We start from the raw sequence: 21,857 nt of genomic DNA, 5'->3' as shown, positions 1-21,857 counted from the left end.
GGGAAGAAAAGGACAAATCCATGGGGTCCCTCGTATGGGACTGGGAGGAGTTGCCAGCAGCGCTGTGCGGGCTCTGTGTCCCTGCCCGGCTCCGGGCTCAGCCGGGGCCCTGATGCCACCTGCTGGGGGAACCTTGTAGGGCCGCTCCGTGCTCCCACCGGAGCTCCGTGAGCACCTCTATGGGCTCAGCACGAGCGCAGACAGGAGGCTGATAGAGCCCTGATAGCTTCACGTTTGGGGCACGAAGAGCAGCGAGTGGCATCGTTCTAACCTGAGGACGACTTGGCACGCGTTTCAGATGGGAATAATCAAACCATGAGAGCAACTTGGGGACAAACAACTCACCCTGCAGAGCTCAATGAAGGACAGACAGCTTTGCGAACCAGCGTGCCTTGACTCAGAGCTGCAGGTCGTGTAGCTGAGCTTTGCTGACCCCCAGCATAAAAACTGAATTGATGAAGTCTTCTGCCTTTTGTTATTCTGTCAGATTCCACATTGCTGTGTGGGAGCCTTTCAGCATCCATGCCTTAACACAGGCACATGGTTTGCTTCTATAGACAAGCAGTTTGTTTTGCATCCAGTCCACTGGAACTGCATACAGGGCCACTCTCTGCTTTAAGTCACTGGGACACATGCAATACTTTGCTGACTTTGTTGAGGCACAGATAGGCTAATCTACCATGGCTTCCACTGTGACAGCGTATTACAGTGCCTAAACCTGGATAAGCCAAGCCACAGTGAGTGTTTTTATAGCACTAAGCTTTCTTTCCACATCAGCATAATTAAAGCAGCAGCACCCATAAGGGCAAAGCTGCTGTGAGCGCTGCCATGGAGTCTTCTTGCTGCTGCTTGAATCGATGTCCTCCAATTGGAAAAGGGATTTGTTACTGAGATGAAGAATGGTGTTATTTCCCATCTGTTACACCAAACAGACCTTCACCTTCTGACATCAAACACAATTTCCCCTGGCAACACCGACCCATGCAGCACGGCAGAAGGGCTGCACCCAAAGACATCAAGCAGTAATTAAATAATCTTTATTTTATAAAACATCATACAAAGCATCTACACCATTCACTGGTGGAACATTAGTTGCTATTACACAGTAATTCAAACACAAGTTATTATTTCACGCTAGTTCTGCAGCTCCCTTTGCAGATGGGCCTGAGGACAGATCCCACTGTGTGCTCCACAGCTTTGTACTCCTTCCTTGGATCTGGGATTCCATGCTGGAGCCCAGAAGGCAGACAACAAGCCTTGCTTTGTAACATCACACCCTAACCAGCATGTTTTGGAGGTGTATTCTGGACACTCTCTAATCACATATCCCAGGAAATACTCTTGTCAAAACTGATAGCTACTGTCCTGGGGAAAAACATCAATGCTCATTCTAAGTGAGCTGCATTTTCCAGTCATCTTCCCAGCACCTACACTCCTCCACAATCTTTAAGTGCCAGACTCTGGGTTCAGATGCACTGACCTGAATCTGGAACGACCAATAGCACAGCAAAGAGGAGCTGCCATTTTGCAGACACAGCAGTGCCCACGTCAGGGGTCCACCCAAAAACCACTTACTGCAAGTCCTGATGGGGTTCCTCCTATAGAGAACACTGCTCACCCAGAGGGCTAAAGGCAGGATTTGGAAAGCATGGCTGGAACTTTAACAGTCGGGGTGAAGAGGAGTGGAAAAAGTCCCCAAAGTGCTTCACATGAGGGATGGCAACTTTGGGGTTCAGAGCACCGAGTCCTGCAAGGCGCTCACGCTGAGCAGAGCTGCTGATTCTACTGGAAAATCAGTTATCCATGTGTTAGCAAATAAGTTACAGAATGGAATTAGAAAGGGTAGCTCAACCACCACCATCACTTCTCCCAAAGGAAACACGGGGATAATGAACAAAGTGGAGACAACCATCGTTTTGTGTTTCCATAGCACCTCTCGAGTAAAGGTCTGAAAGTGCATAACAGATGGACCAGCTCCATCACCCCCCGTTCAGATGGGGAAATGAGGCACTGGGTTAGGAAGTTCAGGGACTTGCCCAAGGTCACCCAACAGGCTGGAGGATGAGCCAGGAATCCCAGCTCCCACAAAACACTCCAACATGCTTCTTCCTAGCAGGACGAAGAGTCATCTAGCTGCCTAGACTGTACAGAACACCAATATCTAGTGCTGTTTTCCCATCTCTTCTGAGATCACACCAGCACCGAAGGAGGAAGCTGCTAGCACTGCTATGTACACCTGCACTGCTGGACCAGTTGTGTTTAGGAGGTAAAAGTAGCCCTTCTTTCACTCGTGTAATTTAGGGTGTGCTTACGTACACGCTGAGCCAGCCTCTGCCAGGCCAAGCGCTGCGGATCCCAAGAACCCATGGCATAGCTCCATGGATTTCAGTGGAGTTATGCCAGGAATAAGTTTGGCTCCAGAACTGCTAACGTGTGCTGGCTCCTCTCCCGACAGCGGCATCTCAGGCACGATCCCCTCCTTGCCAGCCTGTGAGCTTGAGGAAGTCCTTACTCAGCATCAGTGGCTTTTCAGATGTCCGTTCGTTCTCAAGCTCAGCTCCTTGCCCCTCTGGCTTCTCCACGCGTGGTATTTCTTCATGCTCTTCCTCCGGGCGAAGCGGCAGATGCTGACCATGAAGACCCAGGAGACGGCGTACATGACGACACCCCCCAGCTTGATGTACCAGCGGGGCTTCGGTGAGGTCAGCTCGCAGTACATCAGCCAGGCCCCCACCCCGATCCGCACCCCAGTGAACAGCACCACGAAGAAGAAGTCCACCACGTCCCCCGTGAGGCTGTGGTAGCAGCCCATCTCCTTGAGGAACCAGCGAGCTTGCAGCAGTGGGTTGGTGATCTCGCTGCCAAAGATGACGGCGTTGACCTCGGCGGCCGACTCACCGAGCGCCAGCGATGCGGCGATGCCCACAATGCTCACCAGGTGATGGGCCAGCATCAGGGCACCCTCCGTCTGGAAGTACACACACCAACAGAGGTCGAAGAGGAAGTAACCCAGGCTCAGGCACAACCCGTGGACCTGCAGGGTTGTGTTTGGGGATCCTGCAACAAAGACATCGGGCAGAGCGTCAGGGCACAGAGGTGATGAGAGGTGGGACCTGCAGCAGGAGGGGGATTCGCCCTCGGCACGGCTGGTCACAGCTCTGCCACAATCCTGCAGTTGTTAGTGACAGCTGCACGCGTGTAATGGCCACCCAGTGCGACCTTGCACTCTGCAGCTGGGGAGGGCACGAAAGCAGCAAAACGCAGCACCACTCTCCCCATTTCCCTAGCACTTTCAGTAATAAATCAGATATCAGACATCATCAGATATCCTCGCAAGCATTTTTCAAATGCATCCACGCTGTATCCCAGCATCCACACCGGGGTGACAGGAAAATCCCACCGCATGCCATCACCCACCCGGGGGGGACTCAGCACCACAACTCTTGCCACTCACCCGGGTGACTCAGAGGCCAGGGGCCGTCGATGAAGCCTATGTAAGCAGAGAGACACGTAGCGAGGATGCCGTGTGTCAGCGTGACCAGCCTGCAGCTCCACTCATAGCTCCGGTGCTTGTAGCGATGGCAGAACCACGTGTAGAGGGAAAGCCAGGCCAGCAGGCTGCAGGCTGCCCGCAGGGGCAGGGCGAGCAGCATCCTGCCACAGGGATGGAAGGACAAGAGGCATCAGGAGCTCTAAAATTTGATCATGTCAGCACAACCCCACAATGCTGGACCTGCTGGGATAAGCTGATGCTCATCCCACTGCGTGAGGGACAGGCAGAGGAGCTCCATGTGTAGATCCATGCTACTCCTGCCCCTTCCCTTCTCACTTAGCCTGCCCTTCAACCAGCCTGTGTTGCCCCACCAGATACGCTCAGTCGTGCTGTTTGCTACCTGGGTTCCTCCTCTCCTGAAACAAAATCCAAGAAAACCCCCACACCACATGGTCCCCTGCTAGGCCCAACGCTAACCAGTCTCCCCACCCCACTGCCCCCGCCGCAGGGATGCACAGGAGTGGTGAAAAGAGGAGTGAGCTCTCCCACCTGTGGGTGGCACCAAGACCTTCAAACCTGTGAGATGCCAAAGGATTAGCAGCGATGCCCACACACCTGCAATCTGAGGGATGCATCGTTATGGCTGAGCGCTCAGAAGGAGCTGAGTCACGGCACCTTTTCCAGCCGTGTCACAGCTGTGTCACCGAGTGCCACCGGTCCGGTTTGCGGTGGGGAACACCGGGAGGACCGCACGTGGTGCGGGGTCGGGGCTGACTCAGCCGTCCTGCCCGGCCTGTTTTAAGCATCACCAGCACGGCTTGGGCGGGATAAACAAAGCCATTATGTTATAATGGGAGCACGGGGAGATGAAACACGGACACGACGAACCGCTCCGACCGGTGACAGCAGCAGAGCTCGAGGCACCCGGCTCAGGATGGGTGAGGCAGGAGGAATCCTGAGCGACGGAAGGGAGCGGAGCACCAGGAGAGGAGGAGAGAAGCAACCTGTACACATCTCCATAGACACAAAAGGTGGGGGCTTCTTCCAATCACGCCCCAAAACTAAATGTTTGCCCTTAGGATACACGGTATGTATTGCATCTGTGAATTACACCTCCGTAAAGGTCGACATCCTTTAAAAAGCACAGCAATGCCATTACTGTTATCATCCTCACTATTGCTTTAAAAAGAGGGTTGATGCTATCAGCAGCGCCGCGGGGGGGAGGAAGGAAGGAAAGGAAAAAAGCAGACTCTAGAGCCATTAAACGCGTCTCGATACCCGGAGGAACCCAACGCACAGATGCACAGATGCAGACCGAGCAACCGGACCGAGCCCTTCCCGGAGCCCCGCACCCACCTGCAGCCCCGGAGCTGCCGGACTCACCGCTCCGAGCCCCGCCGCCGCAATGGGGCCGTCGGGAAGAGGAAACGGCAGCGGCGGGCGGGGGGCACCTGGCGGCTGGGAGGAGAGACGGCAGTCGCTGCGGGGGGGGGGACGGGGACCTCTGACCCCACCGGCGGATGGAGGGCCGGCATCCTTGTGACGTTGACCTGCGCGCCCGTCGCTCTGACGGATCGCATTTTTCCTCCGCCTTTGCTGGGCCGGCTGCAGCAGCCTCAATAATCACAGAATGGCCAGGGTTGGAAGGGACTTCAAGGATCACGAATCTCCACCCCCCCGCCACATGCAGGGGGTATAAATAATAAATGGGATGGGGCTGTGCTAGCTCGGGGTAAAGAGCAACCTGTTTGCCGAGGTGGGAACAGCAATGATGGTTATAGCACTAAGAAGCCCTGAGACTCTAAACTCAAAGCCTTCAGAGGATCATTTATTGCTAGAAGTCACTTCCAGAGGAGCTGGATGGGTGGTTTTTTTTTTTCCTCTGGCTCATATGACACAAACAAATGGTAGGCAGTGAGCTGTGAGGTGGCACGTTAGATTTCACCCAATGGATGGCAGCAGCAGTGAGGTGCAGCTCATGCTCTCATTTCCTTCTTTGTGCACAGTCAGCCATCCCAATGGGCTCGCTTTGCCTGCACACAAAAAGCACTCAGCAAAACAACCTGGGACAGAAACCTCTGCTGATGGTCATTTGCACAGCAGCGGTCACTTTCTGTGATGATAAATTCCCCCACAGGTGTTTAACAGAAAAATCAGGGGCCAGCATTAAGAAAATCACATCCATTCCAAGGTCAGCAAGTAAGAAATGCAAGGGGATGGTGGGGGTGGAGCCAGATGGTCTTCCAGCATCACAGCAGAGGTTTAACACTAAAACCATGCCTGAGCTGAGACACAGCCATGACCACCTGAGGGCACATTGCTTCCCACCTCACAGAGCCACTGCAGCCAGCTGTTCTGCCTGGAAGAACTGGGGTACAGCAGGGTTCCAACCACCAGACCAGGCTGCCCCATCCAGCCCAGCCTCATTAGCTCCAGCTGCCTCCTTCAGTCCCAGAACAAAAGAATGTTACAGCAACTGTTCCCTTTTAAAATGAGAATGCAACTTTATTGGAAGTCTGATCACTCTGGGGAGCTCTCACAGCAGCCCATGACCCCAAAGTGCCCTCCTCCCAGGCTCCATCCGCCCAACCCCATGGACCTGCTGCGTGCCTGGGGTCTGCCTGGCACCCAAAGGTCACACCTAACATTCAGTTCATTCATGCTATTAGCTTTTATCTCTCCAGACACCTTGCAGCCCAGCTATCAGTGCTGAGCAGAGCCCAGCTAGCAAGATAAGGGCAGAGAGCTGCTCCCCTCCTGCACCCTACAGCAGTGACACGTGTGACAAAGGCCACCAGGAGCTGCAGGGGCTCTCGAGCTCCAGCAGGATGCTGCTACACAAGTCGAGGGAAATTCACATTACAACCCCAGGGAAAAGTCAGAATGCGATTCTGAGAGGTAAAGAAGAGAACTGATCCATGTGCTGAGAACTGCATGGAGTGATGTCACACTGAGATCCACCTCAACATCACTGTCACCCCTGGAAATAAGCACCAGACTCCTGTCAGCCTTGCATTCAGCAAGACAGACAAAGCATCCAGAGAAGGTTCTGCTCTGTCAGCCCTCACACACACAGCACCTGAGTTTCTGAAATCAGTGCAAGGCGAGGTGATGCGCTCCATGAGGAGGCGTTCGGCACAAGTCTGGTTCCAGACTCCTGTTTGCAAGGAACAGAGGTGTGCACTGTCCAACCAGTGGAGTCACACTGCTCTGAGATCACTATCTCCTTGAATGCAAGTATTAAAAAGAAGGAAATGTATTGCTAAAAACAATGAGGTAGAACATTGCCTCACCCTCACGAACCACAGCACCATTACTTCACACCAAGGACAACCCCACCGTCCCCTTATGGGCACTTCAGCCTTGTTCACAAGCTCTCATTCGAGCACTTGGTCCAATGTTTTGTCCCATTTGAAGAGAGAACAACACTGAGTACATCCTGGCTGGGTCACACCCGTACCTGGCTCCACTGGGGAGAGGGTGAGATGTTCCAGATCAGGTACTCCAGCTGCACTGCGAGATAACACTGCCTCCAACACAATCATAGATAAGTCAGTCTATGCACTGTGGATGTGCCTGGCACAGCCCCACTGCAGGCTGTGCATTACGGGCTGGAAGAGGAAGCAGCCCAGCAGACACAGCATGTTCCTTGCGTTCCCTATTTGGTCAGCTTTCCCACGTGTTGAGTGACCATCCATCTCCCCCAGGGCTTGTAGAGAGCTGCCAGTGCCAGGATGTCATTTCCACACCACTTTTAGGTGCTCTTGTCACGGTTACAGGCTCCAGCAGCCAGGGTCCCATCCACAGTCACTGTCAGTGAGCTGCCAAGTGCCCATTTGTTTTCACAGGTGCATCCACACTCCTCAGGCGCGTCCAGGAATGGTACTTTTTCAACATCTTCCTCCTAACGAAGCGGCAGATCTCAACCATGAACCCCAAGGACACGATGTACATGGCCAGGCCTCCCCCTTTGAGGATCCAGTTGGGATCCGGGGCCGTCACCATGGCATACATGATCAGAGCTCCTCCGCCAATGCGCAGCACCAGGAAGAGGAGCACGAAGAAGAAATCCACCACCTCCCCCAGGAAGGAGTGGTAGAGGCCCATCTCCCTCAGGAACCAGCGGGTCTGCAGCAGCGGGTTGGTGATCTCACTGACAAACACCACTGCATTGACCTCGGTGGCAGATTTGCCCAAGCCCAGCACCAGCACCATGCCGCAGATGCTCAGCGTGTGATGGAGCAGCATCAGGTCTCCCTCTGTCTGGAAATAGAAGCACCAGAGCAGGTCGAAGATGAAATAACCCAGCGTCAGGGAAAGCACGTGGACCTGGAGAGTGGTGTTTGGTGAGCCTGAAAGGAAAAAGGATGCATTAATGTAGGGCCTCACTCAGGATATTCTTCTAGAACACTGAGCTATACAGGTTGGAGCTTTGCTCTTTGCTTTCCAAGCTTATCCTATGGGGCCTCTGGGTACCAGGATGCACAGCTCTGCTCTCCCACAGCCCACACCACATTTCTCCTTTCCTCTCCGCCCTTTTAGAAAGGAGGGTGGGAGTGCCTGACCCCACCAGCAGAACTATTTGAGATTTAACGATAGAAAAGCACAAACAGAAGCCCACGCTCTGGTGCCAGCAGTTATTATGCCCTCCCAGATGCAAACAGCATCGAGCCTGTTTTCCACATTGCCACACCTGACAGCAGCAGAGCAATGAAATTCAATCTGAGAACCCTCAGCAAGTGCCTGGGTAGGACAACAACAAGAGGTAGGAGATGCTGAGGAAGAAGCAAGGAGCTGGACGGAGCCTTGCCATGCTCCCAAAACACGCACGTGAGAGGACAGACAGCAAAAGCAGTTGGATCTCCGCCCGTAGGATGATGTGAGGACGTGTCAGGGTGAGGCCCCCCACACACCTGCATGGCTCAGAGGCCAGGGGCCGTCCCAGAGGGCGATGTATCCAGACAGGCAGGTGGCGATGGCCCCGTGCAGCAGGGTGACCAGGCGGCAGCTCCACTCGGGGGAACGATGCCTGTTCCAGAGGCAGAAAGCAGCATAGAGGCACAGCCAGGCCAGGAGGCTGCCGAGCACCTCGAGGACGATGGGGAGCATCCTGTTGAACGGAGAGAAAGGGAGCTATGAGCGGGGGGGGATGCTCACTTAACCCGCGTCCATGAAAGCTCCCAAACGCGCTTCGCACCCTGCCCACGAGCACCGAACGCAGCCGGTTCCTCTCAGCACCGCTTCCCCGTACGCCCTTCCTCCTTCCTCCGCCCTAAACCGCGTGGCAACGAACCCGATCACCGCACCCCCGCCCCATCCGGCCCTAAAATACCCCAGGGATGGAGGTGGTATCCGGGACTTGACAGACTCCCCCCCCCCCCTTACCGCCACCGCTCACCCGGAGCTGCCGTTCCTCCCTCGCGGCTCTGCGGGAGCGGCTCAGCCCGGAGAGGCGGTGCGGATCGTTCCGGCTGCTTTTATCCTATCCTCCTCCCTCTGCCCGCCCATCTCCTGCCCTCCGCTCACCCCATAGGGACGGAAAACACGCTTTTTTTTTTTTTTTTTTTTTTTTTTTTTTTTTTCCGGAGCGTTCCGGAGTTCTCTGTCTGGTTTCGCACGCTGTTGTGGAGCTGTTGTTCCGATGGGAGAAAGGGATGAAAATAAGGGCTGGGGAGCGGGGATGGATGAGCTGGAGGTGTCAGGAACACGCCGAACAGGAAGAGTGAACCAGAACAGAGGTGAGTAACCAGGAAGGGCCACGCTGCTCCCAAACCCTCGGAGTCAGCGCCGTGTTGGTTCTGGTTTCATTCAATCCGTCTGAAGGGTGCCCCACATCCCCAACAGCCCCAAACCCTTCCTACGCCCACAGGGCTCCATGCAGGTGGTGGCAGCAAGCACTCAAATCTTATGAGTGTCCTCATCTCAGGGTGATTTTGGAAGGAGTCCCATTGCAGCTCAGGCTCCAGATCCTGCTGCCCAGAAACAACAATCCATAACTTGAGCCTGAATTTCGGCCTGAAGGTGCAGGAGTGCTGGGTGCTTCATTACCACCACCAGGAAGGTGAGCCCCAGGGCTGTGAGCATCGGGGATGGACCTGGAGGGCACATTGAGACACTTCAGGATGCTCCAGGATTGCCCTCAGGTCACAGAGAGCGCTGGGGAGGGCGAGGAGCAGAGCTCTGCTGCCCCAGACTGAGTTCACTCTGTTCAAAGAAATCAATAGCAAAAAAACCCCCAATTCCTGGCCCTGCCCCGACCAGGCAGAGCTCAATCCCATGGGTGGATCAGGTCACAGCCTGCTGTCTCTGCGTTCACATTGCTCAGCCCTGATTGTTGCAGTGGTCATGTGGGAATGTCACCTGGGATGCTGTAACACCTGCTGTGTGCATCTGAGCACCTGGATGGGCTCTCTCCCCATTCTGAGGATGCTGGCTGAGTTCTGGCTTGAGGAGAGCAAAGCTCAGCTCCCAGAGCAATGCCGTGTCCTCAGCCTGACTGTGAGGCTACCTGGGATCAGCTCGTTTCTCCAGCAAGCTTGTGAATGGCCATTCTGCAGGAGGGAGATGAACGGGGTTGCATCCCTGATGCTCAGCAGCAATAGGATGGGACCCAGAGGTGTTTCAGACAGGAATGCACCAACAGATGATGTCTGCATGGGCAACAGGTTGGGTTGTCCTGTAGATTACGGTGGTTTTCATTGCCACCACGAGCAGTTGTTCCCTGCTCTGCTGTTTTATGGCTGTGGGAGGCTTGAAAAGCAGTCGTTTCCTGCCAGGTATGGTAACACATTTGTTGGCTTGAAAACCTCCAAGACCCTTTTACCAAGAGTTGAAGTGTGCTATCAGCTGACCCTGAACCCAACAGTGCTTAGAGCTCAGCTACAGGGTTAGCATGGGGCTGCCTGTTTAAGTGTATAGGATGGGGTTATGAGGGCAATCAGAACGCTCACTCCTGAGCTCCTATCTCCGAGATAAGGTGAGGCTTTCATAGCACTAATGAGCTGGAAACGGGAGTTTTTTGTAACATTGCTATAACCGATGCCCCCTGTGGTGGGAGCAGAACGCAGTGCCTCATTTACCACTGGTGAGCTGTTGTGTTTTGCACGAGTTGAAGGCCAGGAGAAGGGAAGGGAAGGATTACCATCGCCATCACCTAATGGGGATTAAGTGATTTGTCCGAGGTCATGCAGGAAGTTGAGAGCGGCGTCACACACATCTCAATGCATTCATCCTGCATGTTATCCCAGAAACATTTCCAACACCCAGGGTTAAAAAAAAAATACATCAGCTTGGAGCCATTGGTCACTGCCATCCCCATGCATGGGGCTGTGCACAGTGCAGGGGGGAGGCAGTGCCCTCGGAATGGCCATGCAGAGGTTGGCTGAGGGCTCCCCATCCTCATTTTTACTTTCCCGGCAGGAAATAATTCGTTTCTTCTTCTTTTAAATCACAAAGAAAGTTTTCGTTTCCACGTTTTGACTGATTTAATATTTAAAAGGAAATATTTTCTTTTTTTTTTTTTCCAAAAAAAAAAAAAAAACCAACAACCCCCCCCCCCAAAAAAAAAGAAAGTTACCTTATCATTTTCACTTCTCTCTCATTACAATCAGTGCCTGTCCCTCTCCCATACACCTCATGTGAAGCTACAGATGCAGTTCTATACACAACACAGGGCTCGGTGCATTGTGTGAAGCAGCTCAGAGCCCCGTGCAGCTCACAGATCCCTATGGCAAATCACCTCATCACACAGCACTGATGGAGCAGGATAAGAAACAACTGAATCGAATACATTTGTCCCCAAAAAGAAGTGTCAGAGGAGAGATTTTACTTAGGGAAAAAAACAAACAAACAAAAAGCTCACATTTACCTAAAAAGAGCCAACAAAAAAACGAAACCAAAAACAACAGAGCTACTACTCAAAAAATGTCTATTTACAACCTGTGAGCCAAACACCCATTTACTCTAATTTCACTGCCTTGTGCCCATTGAGAACCCAACCAGGAATCTGCATCGCTCCGATCTACTTAACAGCATTAAATATTTACCCCTTTATGTGAGGAGAGCTGTGACACGACCACGATCTCCCCAGCAATATGGAAGGTGACATTTGCCACCCTTTGGCATCTCTTGCACCCAACTGCCTCCGGTCTCACAGCTGAGCAGTGCAACCTCCTGCAAGGAGGAAGGAGGGCAGAGAATAGCACAGCTGGGGCAACCAGCACATTGCACCACTGCTCCAGAGGTTTGGTATCAAAGCCCAATGGATGAACAACAGAAAGAAGGGATGGCCAACACTCGTCTTTGTCCCATCAAACCTACACAAATTGACTCTGTGGTCATTGCAGTTGGAAGTTCCCGAGGGGCTGCAAACAGTGCCGTCCTCCATCGGGCAGCTGGGAGCAATAACAAGACCTGGACACACGTTTTGCAAAAGGAGGCAATTTTTTTTTAAAGCAAAAAAAAAAAAAAAAAAAAAAAAAAAAAAGCAAAAAAAAAAAAAAAAAAAAGATTAAAATTAAAAAAAATAAAAGCAAGCTGTAAAATACTTAATATTAAAAAAAAAAAAAAAGAGGGGAAAAAAAGGAAAAAAAAATCAGTAGGAAAGCAGAAGGGCTCAAAGCGAAGCAAGCGTGGTGGTAAAGCACAATCGTTGGCCTTGGAAGCCAATGGAAACCAAGGCTGCCATCTAGACACGGGTCTCTGCTGAAATGAACTGGGTGACCTCGGCTCAGTTTGGGGTTTGGTACGTGTGCGTGCCAGTAACAGCATGGCAGACCCTTCTCATGGGAAGCTCTGAAATGAGTGGGGGGAAAGAGGGTCCTGACATAGGAATCCTTCCAGACGAGGGATTGCCGGGCAGTCCGGTGTGAGCACAGAGGTTTGCAAGCAGAGGGCAGTGTTTCATGCTGATAGAGCTAAGCAAGGGCTCGTTCTTGGAGTGAATGAATGCGTGGAAGAGAGTTAAAATGTCACTGTCGGTGTTCAGACCCTCGGGGAGGTCAGCTGCAGCCTGAGTCCCTGGAGTTCTGCTGCTCGGGCTTCCCCTAACATTCATTGGGCAGTGCTGGGAAGGCACCGTGCCGCCAGATGTTGCCCCAAGCATTGTTCCTGGAGAAGTTGGTCCATAGCTGGAGGTCAGAGCTCCTCGTACACGGGACGCAGTGGTCTCAGTGGAGGTAGGTAGGTTGGTTCCATCGGTACCAAGATCTGCGTGCGACACAGCGAATCAGAGCTACGATCACCACGTGGTCGACTTTTCCCCTCGAAACATAAAACCATTCCTATCCCACTTGCGTTCCTTCTCAGACTTGGCAGCCAGCGAGTGCTCCTTTGCCCTGCAGGAAGCTCACAGCAAACCCCTCTCTTTCTGAGCAGCTGCCTGCACGGAGCTGCTGGTTCCCACATGTGGCTGCGGGGCTTCCTCTGCGTCAGCGCAGCTCTGAGTCATGGCACTGGGTGATCCGTGACTCAAAGCCCAGCAGCTACACTCAGTGCCCTCTGCTCTCAGCTGCCTTCCTCTGAACGCAGCATCCGTGATGTCACGTGCAGCGAGCGGCAGAAACCACGGGTGCAGAGGGCAGAGCAGCGGGGGCACAACCAGTGAGGTAACGAGGAAGGCTCGGAGCCTGGTGTGTAATGACATGCCATCGTGTGGCTCCATGTTGCTGGGCCCTCTGCAGGGCTGCGTGCTCTGCCCTGAAGTCCCTCTGCTTTTCTCTCATCTCTACCTATGGGACTGAGCCACGTCTACCCCCACTCCACCTTACCCTGAAGAGTTGAAACCGGACGAGTTCATGGCAGCTTTGGAGTTGCTCTGGGCTGTGCTGGGGCTGCTGGCATGGAGGGCACTGCCAGGGGATGAAGGCCTGCTGGAGTTCCCTGGGGAACACGATGATGTTACTGCACGGCAGAGAGAGCAGAGTGAGGCTGGGATCTCCCCCCTTCTGCCCCAGCCCCTCCAGCCTCCTGCTCCCACCCTGTGCTGGAGTGCCCTCCTTTGGCTGCTTGGTGTGCAGCTCCCAAACCTCAGCACCCCAATGGGGTTATCATGGAGGTGTTAGCACACCCGGGAAGCTTTCCATGGCTTTGTTCCAGCCAAGAGAAAGGTTCTGCTCTTCTCACCCCTCAGACAACACTATGCTGGGCTACTTCCCCAGGGTTATCATGGCCAGGAAGCCAAGTGGCCTGAGAGCAAGAGCAGAGGAGGGAGAGAAGGAATGGGAGTGAGGTGGTTTGTCATGTCAGGGCTTACCTGTCCCAGGCATGGTGCTGTGCACCGGGTTGACAGAGAGGGGCCCCAAGGACCCTGAGGTAGAAACCTGAGGAGGAACAGAGACAGGCGGTCAGCAGATGGCACTGGCAGTGTGGATCCCAAAGGGCCACTCCTTCACATTTCCTTCACAACATGCTGGCTGCCAGGCATGCTTCCTTCCCCCCCCTACACCTCTTCATACTCTATTGGACATGCACAACTCCCACATTCAGGGTCGTGCAAAGAAACCAGAATGAGTATTAAACGTGCCTGATCTAAATGTATAGGTCAGCAGTAGGAACTGCTGCCCTCTGGATGTTCTCAGCAATGCCTCAGCTTGTTCTGGTCTCAGCACAAATAGCCCCATTTCCTTTGAGGAGCTCTTGATGAGCGAGAACTCTCATGTGAGTATTACTAATTTGGTGGCTGTAATCAAAGCGAGCCTGGGGCACCTAGAGTCCAACTGAGATACTTCAACTACAGGCAATGCGTTGCTCAGGGTGACTGATGAGCACTTTGCATGATGCATCCACAGGATAAGCATCCACCAAAGCTGCTGCTTTAAGAGTTCGTGGCTCTCAAGCAGCATTTGGTGCTTGCAACTGTAGACCAAAGGGGTTGTGCAACAAGTGACCAAGCTTCTCGTGGTGTTTTTCTGCCTTCTAATAGGTAATTCCAAAACCCAAAAGATTTTCAGATAGAATATTGCTTATGAATACATCCTCTCCCTCCCACTCACATTCACTCCACTACCAGCACCATAGGGAGATTCCTGCCACTTTTACACACGCGAGCTCCTGGGCAAATATTAACCAGCAGAAATGCAATAGCAACTTGTTATCCAACAGAACACAGGATGTGTTTCCACTAACTCTCACAATTTCTTCCATCTTTCTTGGCAACAAAAATACTCTCGCCAAAATGGATGCGTGCAATAGGTGAGAAGGACAGATAACACCACTGAAGTGCATTCTGCATTTCTGCACGGATGGAAGTCGAGTATCTCACCAGTCTGGAATTGTAGATGGGCGATTTGATGGGGGATGGCATTGGGCAGCTGATCCGTTTTTCCTTCTGGCGCCGGTTGCAGAACCAGACTCGAACCACCTCTTTTTCCATGGAGAGCTGCTCTGCTATCAAGGAGATCTCCTCTGAGCTGGGCTTGGGGTTCTGCTAAGAAATAGCAGGAGGTTAAAGAAGGCCCCAGAGATCTCTGACTTATGGCGTCAGTGCATTCTTCTGCTGCTGGACAAGGGTGGGGTGGGTTGTAAACTGGAGAGGGCAGAAAATTTGCTTCTAAGGCAAAAAGGTAAACATTTGCATGAGAGATCACGTTCTGCGAACCAGACAAGCACCTCAGATTCAACATCAGATCCCATGGAATCAGCGGGGATGAGTCACAGAGCCTGGCCCTGCTGCTGCACAAAGCACGCAGCGCTTTGATCCCAGCACCACCTTCAGTTGTTGCTGGAGAGGAAGGTCATGGCTATTGGGCACAGCCCCGAGTGCTGTTTGTGCATCCCTGCACCATCCCACAAAACCATTTCGTCTCTTTTTTTCCCCCATCCCTCATTTATAAAGGTACCCCCATCCTCTTTTTTTCCGACTCATTCATTTTCTGGCACACTTGACAGCATTTAGTTCTGTGGTTTCTGATCTGAGTTGGAGACTTCAAGGGAAAAACAACCCAGCATGGTGATGCCAGGGCAGCTTTCCTGTTACAAAGAATACATACCAGCTAAAAAATGAGCTGCCTGGAAAGACCTGAAAATGTCTGCCTTTTGTTCTCATCAACAGTCTTAGAAGGAAAATTTGATGTGATGGAGGAAACAAGAAAAAATGAGGGCTGGTCAGAAAGAGTTTTAGTGAAAAATGTTCAATGGATTGATGTACCCCAACTGACTGAAAGCTCTGTAGTGATTTTTCTGGAAAACCTTCATGTTTAAGAAGTGAAAGGCTCCACTTTCCAAATGATTGGGCAGCACCCACAGTGGCAATGCTTGGCTCCTTCCTGTACCCACAGGAGCTGCCCAGCAGCTCCCAAAGAGAAGAGGGCAAGGAGGCATCTTCCCAAGCATGCTCCTAACCTGCCATCAGAACAAACAGAAAAGTGGTGGAGAGCTCCCAACACATTGAAACATTCTCTCCTCACATCTTGGAATCTTTTCTCCAGCGTGGAGCGAATGTTGGTCTCAATGCTGGTTCGCTTCTTCCTTTTCCGTCCGAACATCTCGTTCACGGAGGGGTAGGAGCTGGGAGTGCTCATGGAGGAATCCAAAGGAGCAGATTCTGGGGAGAGGGAAAAGGGAAGATACCGAAGTTGCTTTCATTTCCAGCTCCTTTCTGGGAACTGTGGCACCTCGTAAAGTGAATGAACGCATGGAACGTCACCTACCCGCGTCACTCAGCCACTTCTCCAGCAGAGGTTTGAGCTTGCACATGTTCTTAAAGCTGAGGTTGAGAGCCTCGAAGCGAGAAATGGTGGTCTGGCTGAAGTCGTTGCCATAGAGCTTCCCCATGGCAAGGCCAACGTCACCCTGCCGGGGATGACACAACATGACACAACACATTTGGAAGGGATATTCCAACTCCAAAGAAAGCAAATCTATACCTGCCACTGTATGTGCCATTCCTCCATCCATATACGCCCTTCCTCCACCCACCCCTCTGCCCCAAACTCCCCCCCAGCCCAATGTGCTCCCATCTGAACGACACCAGTGTTCCTCTAGAGGAAGCTGCTCACCTGTGTGAACCCCAGTTTGATCCGCCTTTGTTTGAAAGTCTTAGCAAACTTCTCGAGCTCCTCCAGGTCGCTGGGCTCCTCGGATGCTCCGGATGGAGTGAGGTGCTTGGCCACTTGCAGGTGCTGGGGTACATCCAGGTGAGGTTCGACGGATGAGCCAGGGAGTCCAGAGCGACCCACAGCCTACAAGACAACCACAAAAATGCATAGAGACAACTTCTATTGCCATTCACCCGTAATAAAGCAGTGATTTGCATACAGGGGTGCTTCCCTGGTGGCAGCATGGGATGGGGGAAGTTACCTGCGATGCCAGGCTGGGTCCTGGCTGGGAGAGGAGAAGGCTGCCCTGCTGCTGGGGGAAGGAAAGGATGTTGGGCTGCAAGGCTGGGGAGAGAAAAGAGAGACATCCCATCAGATTGACTCCTCTGTCAGCACCCAGGAGCAGAGCAGGGCCCCACGGGAAAGGTTCAAGAAGGTCTAAATGAAAAACTTCAGCCAGCTCGTCTTCACAATGCATGACTTCTAGGACTTTTGGCCATTGCAAGTGGGAGCAGCTCCAAAGCGGATTACAAGACAGGAAAGTTTGGGTTTTGGTTGTGATTATTTCTTTCACTTCATGGTCTTTTAGGCCAAAAGGGATTATGAGAGTAATGATGTGGGTAAAACACTTCAGCCATTGATCCCTGCATGGAGCTCATCCACACCAGGTTCAGCTAGGACACAGACATCTTCTGCAGACATCTAAATTAGATTTTAGATGCCAAGCTGCAGAGAATTTATCACATTCTCAGTGGTGATCTCTGCTAGCACTTAATCACTGTAACTGCTGTGATAGTGCACCTTATTTCCAAGAGGAGCTTTGCTGACTCCAGCTTTCAGGTACTTGATCATGTTAGAAATATCCTGATCCCACAGTTAATCTCATGAACCTGCCCAATCTGCTCTCTACAACACATTTCATTTCCAAATGTCACGTTGACCCTTTCTTTTCTCCCTTGCTCTATTTCAAACAAATTGAATGTCTTTTGGAATATATGTACGCTGACACGAGATGATGAAAGGAAAAAAGAAAAAGAGAGAGAGGAAATCTATAAAACTAACAAAAAGCAGTATTTATGGATGCCATGGAATTGTTCAGTTGACAAGCTGCTGTGCACAAGCCCATGCATCCTGCAGGGAACGTCCTAAAGGATTTAGTAGCAGCTAAAGCAGTGTAGTTCCACAGACATTTAGCTGGGCTCTTGATGTCTGCTGTGGGTGAAGTCGGAGGAGGTTAGCGAGGATTTACGGCCCTTCTTGAAACAGGCAATATTTTCTATTGATTGGAACTGACAATTATATGGAAATCTATAGACATTTATGGACTTGTGCTGAAAAAAGGGGAAAAAAAAGATCATCTCCAGAATCTCTCTCCCCCTCTCTCTCTCTCTTTCCTTTTTTAATTTAGATCTGAATGTGCAGGATCCCATTTATTTATTTAGATTGGGGCCTCAGTAAGCCTTCGTTAATGCTGGAACAACTTTGAATTTCAAATGCAGGCTGGTAATGAGGTGCACATTTTTAACAGAGAAGGTAATTAATCACAGGAATGGCTTGCCTAGGGACATGGCGGATGCTCTGTCATTTGGAGTCTTTAAAAACATGATTGAACACCTTTGCAAGAGCTGAGCTCTAGCTGAAATGAAAATTACGGACTGGGTTCAGGATTCACCGGTTTGACAGCTGATGAGACACAGGCTGTTTTCGTGAGATGAAGTCTTCAGCAGCAATATTTTGGCTGAGAGTATTCCCAGCATCTCCCAGGCTGCTCGCTTCCACCCTCACCGCACACAGCTCCCCCCCTCTCCTCCAGTATCCGGCTCTGCTGCCTGCAGGGCTGCGCACCGCACCATGAATCGGCCCTGGGAACTTCTCTGCTTTAAAAACACCTTGAATGCACTGAAATCAACCCCAAACCTCTTGCAAAGGTTAAAGCCACAACCAAGACCCTTTGGCCATGAAATGCATGACCTGATGTACCCAGCGGTCAGAACTCGGGATGTATGGAGGATGTGCAGCCTGAGGGATGCCTTCAGGTCTGCCTCTGCATCACCCTCACCAAGCTTCTCCTTGCACCAAACCCAGTTGTGCCTCCACTTTCGCTCTCCAGTGGCTGTGCCTGCACGCAGCAGAGGGTCATTAACGCTTGACAATCATCTATTCAAATGGAAGTGCTCTTGCACAACACGCTGGCCACACGCCAGAGCATCCTGTCTCCATCGAGTCTGGAAGCAGAAGGGGTCACAGCCAAACAAGTGGCCATCTGTTGGAAGGGCTGCAGCTGCCAGAGCAGCCTGCTTAACAGCAGAAACCGTAACTCTATCAAAGGAAGCAAAGTTCTGTTCTCCAGCATCGTGTGTTTCTTATTATATACGAATAAAACCAGGCGGTGAGCAATAGATTATCCCGGCCTTGCCAGCTCCAATAATCTAAATTCTGGGCTGCTGTCAAATGTACACCTATTGTCAAACATACATCAGAGAGTTTCTTGATGCATCACTCAGCACCACTTGGCAGAGTGAAGATAAGAGACAGGCTTCCCACTTGCCCACAATATAATACTTTTTCAGAGCTGTGTGTGTATGGCTGCACTCAAGCTGCAGATCTTTTAGGGTTTCAGTCCTGAGTTCTGGCTCATGCAGAGGGACTTCTGTGCTGGAATAAATAGGAATAAGAAGAAGGGCCCAAACCCCTTTGCATCTGGCAGGCTGGGGGCTATGCCTCTCCACAAGCAGCATAAGCTCCATCAATGGCACGTCTGTGTGGTGCCTGTTGGAGGAACACCACCCAAATACCGAAGATAAAGACAACGCCAGGAGGACCTGCCCAAGCACTGGGTTAAGCCCTCAGTCCTTTCTCTCCTCACAGACGTCCCGGCCCCACGGATGGAGCAGGATTTGGGGCGGCCCCCAGGTGGCACTCGAGGAGCGCACAGCGCAGCGCCGATCCTTCCGAGCGCCGTCCGCGGGTGGAAACCCCACGAGAGACGGGGAAACCCATCTGGTGACAGAGCATCGGGCTGGGGAAACCCAGCGGTGCAGGTTAAAAGCGACAAGAGGGAGAAGAGAGGGCTCTTCCTAAGTAGGGATCTGCTGACGGCAGCGCTCCTTTCGGTGCTCTTACCTTGCTGCCCTGCCTGGGACTGGGAGAGGAGGAACTGAGGGACGGACTGCATGTGGCCGGGAAGCAACACGAGCTGCTGCAGGGTGTGGAGAGAGCTCATATCCTACGAGAAAAGCAAACAACAAAGTCCAGAGATGTCAGTTCTCTGCATAGCATCACCTCTCTGTGAGGTTCCCCACTCCCCGATCTTTTACGCTGCCCTTGACCCCGTTCACACTTCTCATTTAATTGCTGCACATCTCATATGTGTCCTTTGTGCACAGTAGAGCTGCAGGTCCAGAGCTGCCCCAGGATCTGAAGGTTTCAGCTTGCTAAGAAAAAATTCCATGCACACACTGACATCCACGGGGAGAACGTGTGCTTCTAACTGAAAAAAGTTAATGCTTGAAAGACATTTTTTGAGGGAGTGGAAATCAAAACCTGCTTGTCAGAAGCAACAACAACCCCCCTTGGATCTCAGCTTCTCACAGACATCGTATTTTTCAGAATACACCCCCTAAGATCACACAGACTGTCCCATCCCACCAACGCTGAGCTGCTTTGTGCAGGAGGATGGGCTCCTCACCAGCACTGTGATGGACACAGCCATCAAATCCCAATGTGTTTTCTGCTCTTTGCCATGTATCTGCTGGGCTTTCCCCACTTTGCTCTGAACAGAGCAGGCAATAGGGACTGAGAGATGCTGAGAATGCTCCTTCACATTACTGGGGTCCCTACATCATTTTTAGGGATTAGGGAATAAGAGTTGGCATTTGTTTAGGACAGAGAGGAAAATGCCCCAATAAGACTCAATCACTTTAGAAAAAAAGTCCCTCAAAGAATAAATGTGTTTCCTGGTGTACATCAATAGGAGCAGACAGGTACCAAGTTGGCTATGCTGGTTCAGATTAAAAGTCACTCTAGTCTAGGATGATAACTCCAGTGATAGCATTAAGCAGGCATTCACAGGAACGAGGAAGGCAAAGGCAAACATATCCAGCACTTCGCTTTGGTGTTCCCCTAGGTCCAATCATTTTCAGCTCAAGGGATTTCCCGAGCACAGTGTGATTTTCCTCAGTAAACCCTCAACACAAATCTCTCCCAAGCACACGTCCAGTCTGCCTCTGGATCCATGTCAAATGCTCTGCATCCTTTGGAATGGCATTACACAGACCTGCTGAAAAGAGGCTGAGGAGGACCTTGATTTGTGCCAGCACGGATTCACTTTTGTGATTCAGTGTCTATCATATCCTCACTCTCCTTTTGTCACTGCCAAAAGATGTATTGAGTTTGGCAAGTGCCTCAAAAACAGCCCTTCCCTTGGACATGCTTGACCCCTGGTGCAGCAAAGGCACTCACCCCTGCAATCTGGCTTCCAGGCATCATTGAGGATCCCTGTACAAGGTGTCCTGACCTGGGGGGGATTGTAGATTGCAAGGAGTCACTGAGGTCTTCAGTTTTAATCTGGAAAAGAGCAAAGTGATGCTGGCGTTAGGGGACAGACATGGAGAGGTTAGGAGCTGGAGATGGGAGAGATGGGGAAGGGATGGCTGTGGGACAGGGGGGGAGAGGTCTGGACCCACTGCTTCCAGCCCTGGCTGGGTCGTTCCCCATTTCTGCTCTCCAGTTTACAACACATTGTTTTCTGCTCTGCCAAAACCAAGGGGGGAGTTTGCTCAATTAAAGCGCATTAATTAAAACACTTTAGGAAGTTTCCAGCGACTTAGCAGGCTTTAAAGCTTCCCTCACACCAAACATCGAGGCGTTCTGTGGTGTTATTAGGAAGACACGACTATTTCCCTCCATAGACCACGACTCACAGCCCTATATTTGCTGTGGGCTGCTTTTCTCTGTAGGTAGCATAGAATGGAGAGCAGGAGAGGGAAGGTTATGAAGGGGAAAGACCTCAAAAAGCAGCGTAATCTTCCAGATTTGAAAATGCACCAGCCTTGGCACTAAATGTACCAAATGATGAGAAAACAGCAAGAAAATGGGAGGTCCCACTGTACCGGATTGGCAGAGAAGTCCTTAGAATGAGCTGTGGGAAAAAATGCCAGTGGTCATTTAAACCTACGTCCATTTCCAAGACAGATTTCGTTCTACAGAGATCACAGTTTCTGAATCCACTTTGTTAAGAATTTACCCAGGAGATAAAAATGTGAGGACTGAATACTTTTCACCTGGCTTACTGCAGAGTTTCCACGTTCATTTCTAATACTGCTTCTACG

At 51.6% G+C, this 21,857-nt stretch overlaps 3 protein-coding genes across 7 annotated transcripts in view; all 3 read right to left on the bottom strand.

Moving 5' to 3' along the window:
• Positions 1–1,015: 1,015 nt before the first annotated feature.
• Positions 1,016–6,883, bottom strand: LOC128087590 (TLC domain-containing protein 5-like). 4 transcript variants are annotated; one of them, XM_052697299.1, is made up of 4 exons: positions 4,109–4,970; positions 3,455–3,654; positions 2,936–3,057; positions 1,016–2,858 (listed from the first exon to the last, which is right to left on the bottom strand). In XM_052697299.1, exons 1-4 carry the CDS (start codon positions 4,126–4,128, stop codon positions 2,463–2,465), a joined length of 738 nt encoding a protein of 245 aa, XP_052553259.1. In that variant the 5' UTR covers positions 4,129–4,970; the 3' UTR covers positions 1,016–2,462. The 4 variants fall into 4 exon arrangements, with proteins under 4 accessions (XP_052553259.1, XP_052553260.1, XP_052553257.1 ...); XM_052697300.1 differs by lacking the exon at positions 4,109–4,970 and adding an exon at positions 6,787–6,883 and having other exon boundaries at positions 1,016–3,057; XM_052697297.1 differs by having other exon boundaries at positions 1,016–3,057; positions 4,850–4,969.
• Positions 5,973–8,981, bottom strand: LOC128087591 (TLC domain-containing protein 5-like). Of its 2 annotated transcripts, none has more exons than XM_052697301.1 (3): positions 8,892–8,981; positions 8,407–8,603; positions 5,973–7,845 (listed from the first exon to the last, which is right to left on the bottom strand). In XM_052697301.1, the coding sequence occupies exons 2-3, from the start codon at positions 8,600–8,602 to the stop codon at positions 7,307–7,309; spliced, it is 735 nt and encodes a 244-aa protein (XP_052553261.1). In that variant the 5' UTR covers position 8,603; positions 8,892–8,981; the 3' UTR covers positions 5,973–7,306. The 2 variants fall into 2 exon arrangements, with proteins under 2 accessions (XP_052553261.1, XP_052553262.1); XM_052697302.1 differs by lacking the exon at positions 8,892–8,981 and adding an exon at positions 8,691–8,752.
• Positions 8,982–13,256: 4,275 nt separating this feature from the next.
• The window catches only part of POU2F3 (POU class 2 homeobox 3), a 34,331-nt gene continuing 25,730 nt past the window's right edge, over positions 13,257–21,857 (bottom strand). The window contains exons 5-13 of the mRNA XM_052697043.1: positions 20,989–21,093; positions 19,651–19,753; positions 16,790–16,872; positions 16,489–16,671; positions 16,141–16,282; positions 15,898–16,034; positions 14,754–14,915; positions 13,746–13,812; positions 13,257–13,393 (exon numbers count right to left, since the gene is read on the bottom strand). Coding sequence (XP_052553003.1) covers positions 13,257–13,393; positions 13,746–13,812; positions 14,754–14,915; positions 15,898–16,034; positions 16,141–16,282; positions 16,489–16,671; positions 16,790–16,872; positions 19,651–19,753; positions 20,989–21,093 — 1,119 coding nt within the window. The remainder of the gene's footprint in view (positions 13,394–13,745; positions 13,813–14,753; positions 14,916–15,897; positions 16,035–16,140; positions 16,283–16,488; positions 16,672–16,789; positions 16,873–19,650; positions 19,754–20,988; positions 21,094–21,857) is intronic.

Source organism: Tympanuchus pallidicinctus, unplaced genomic scaffold, assembly GCF_026119805.1.
Source record: "Tympanuchus pallidicinctus isolate F22 unplaced genomic scaffold, pur_lepc_1.0 scaffold30, whole genome shotgun sequence".
Lineage (NCBI taxonomy): Eukaryota > Metazoa > Chordata > Aves > Galliformes > Phasianidae > Tympanuchus > Tympanuchus pallidicinctus.
Note: the sequence above shows the minus strand (reverse complement) of the source record. Positions and strands in the feature narration are given on the sequence as shown.

Excerpts from the sequence above, each read along its gene's own strand:
- LOC128087591 (XM_052697301.1), bottom strand. The coding sequence starts at position 8,602 with ATGCTCCCCATCGTCCTCGAGGTGCTCGGCAGCCTCCTGGCCTGGCTG. Across the intron at positions 7,846-8,406 it reads CTGGCCTCTGAGCCATGCAG|GCTCACCAAACACCACTCTC; the intron begins GTGTGTGGGGGG and ends TTTTCCTTTCAG.
- LOC128087590 (XM_052697296.1), bottom strand. The coding sequence starts at position 4,128 with ATGCATCCCTCAGATTGCAG. Across the intron at positions 3,655-4,108 it reads ATGCATCCCTCAGATTGCAG|GATGCTGCTCGCCCTGCCCC; the intron begins GTGTGTGGGCAT and ends TCCCTGTGGCAG. Across the intron at positions 3,058-3,454 it reads CTGGCCTCTGAGTCACCCGG|GATCCCCAAACACAACCCTG; the intron begins GTGAGTGGCAAG and ends TCTTTGTTGCAG.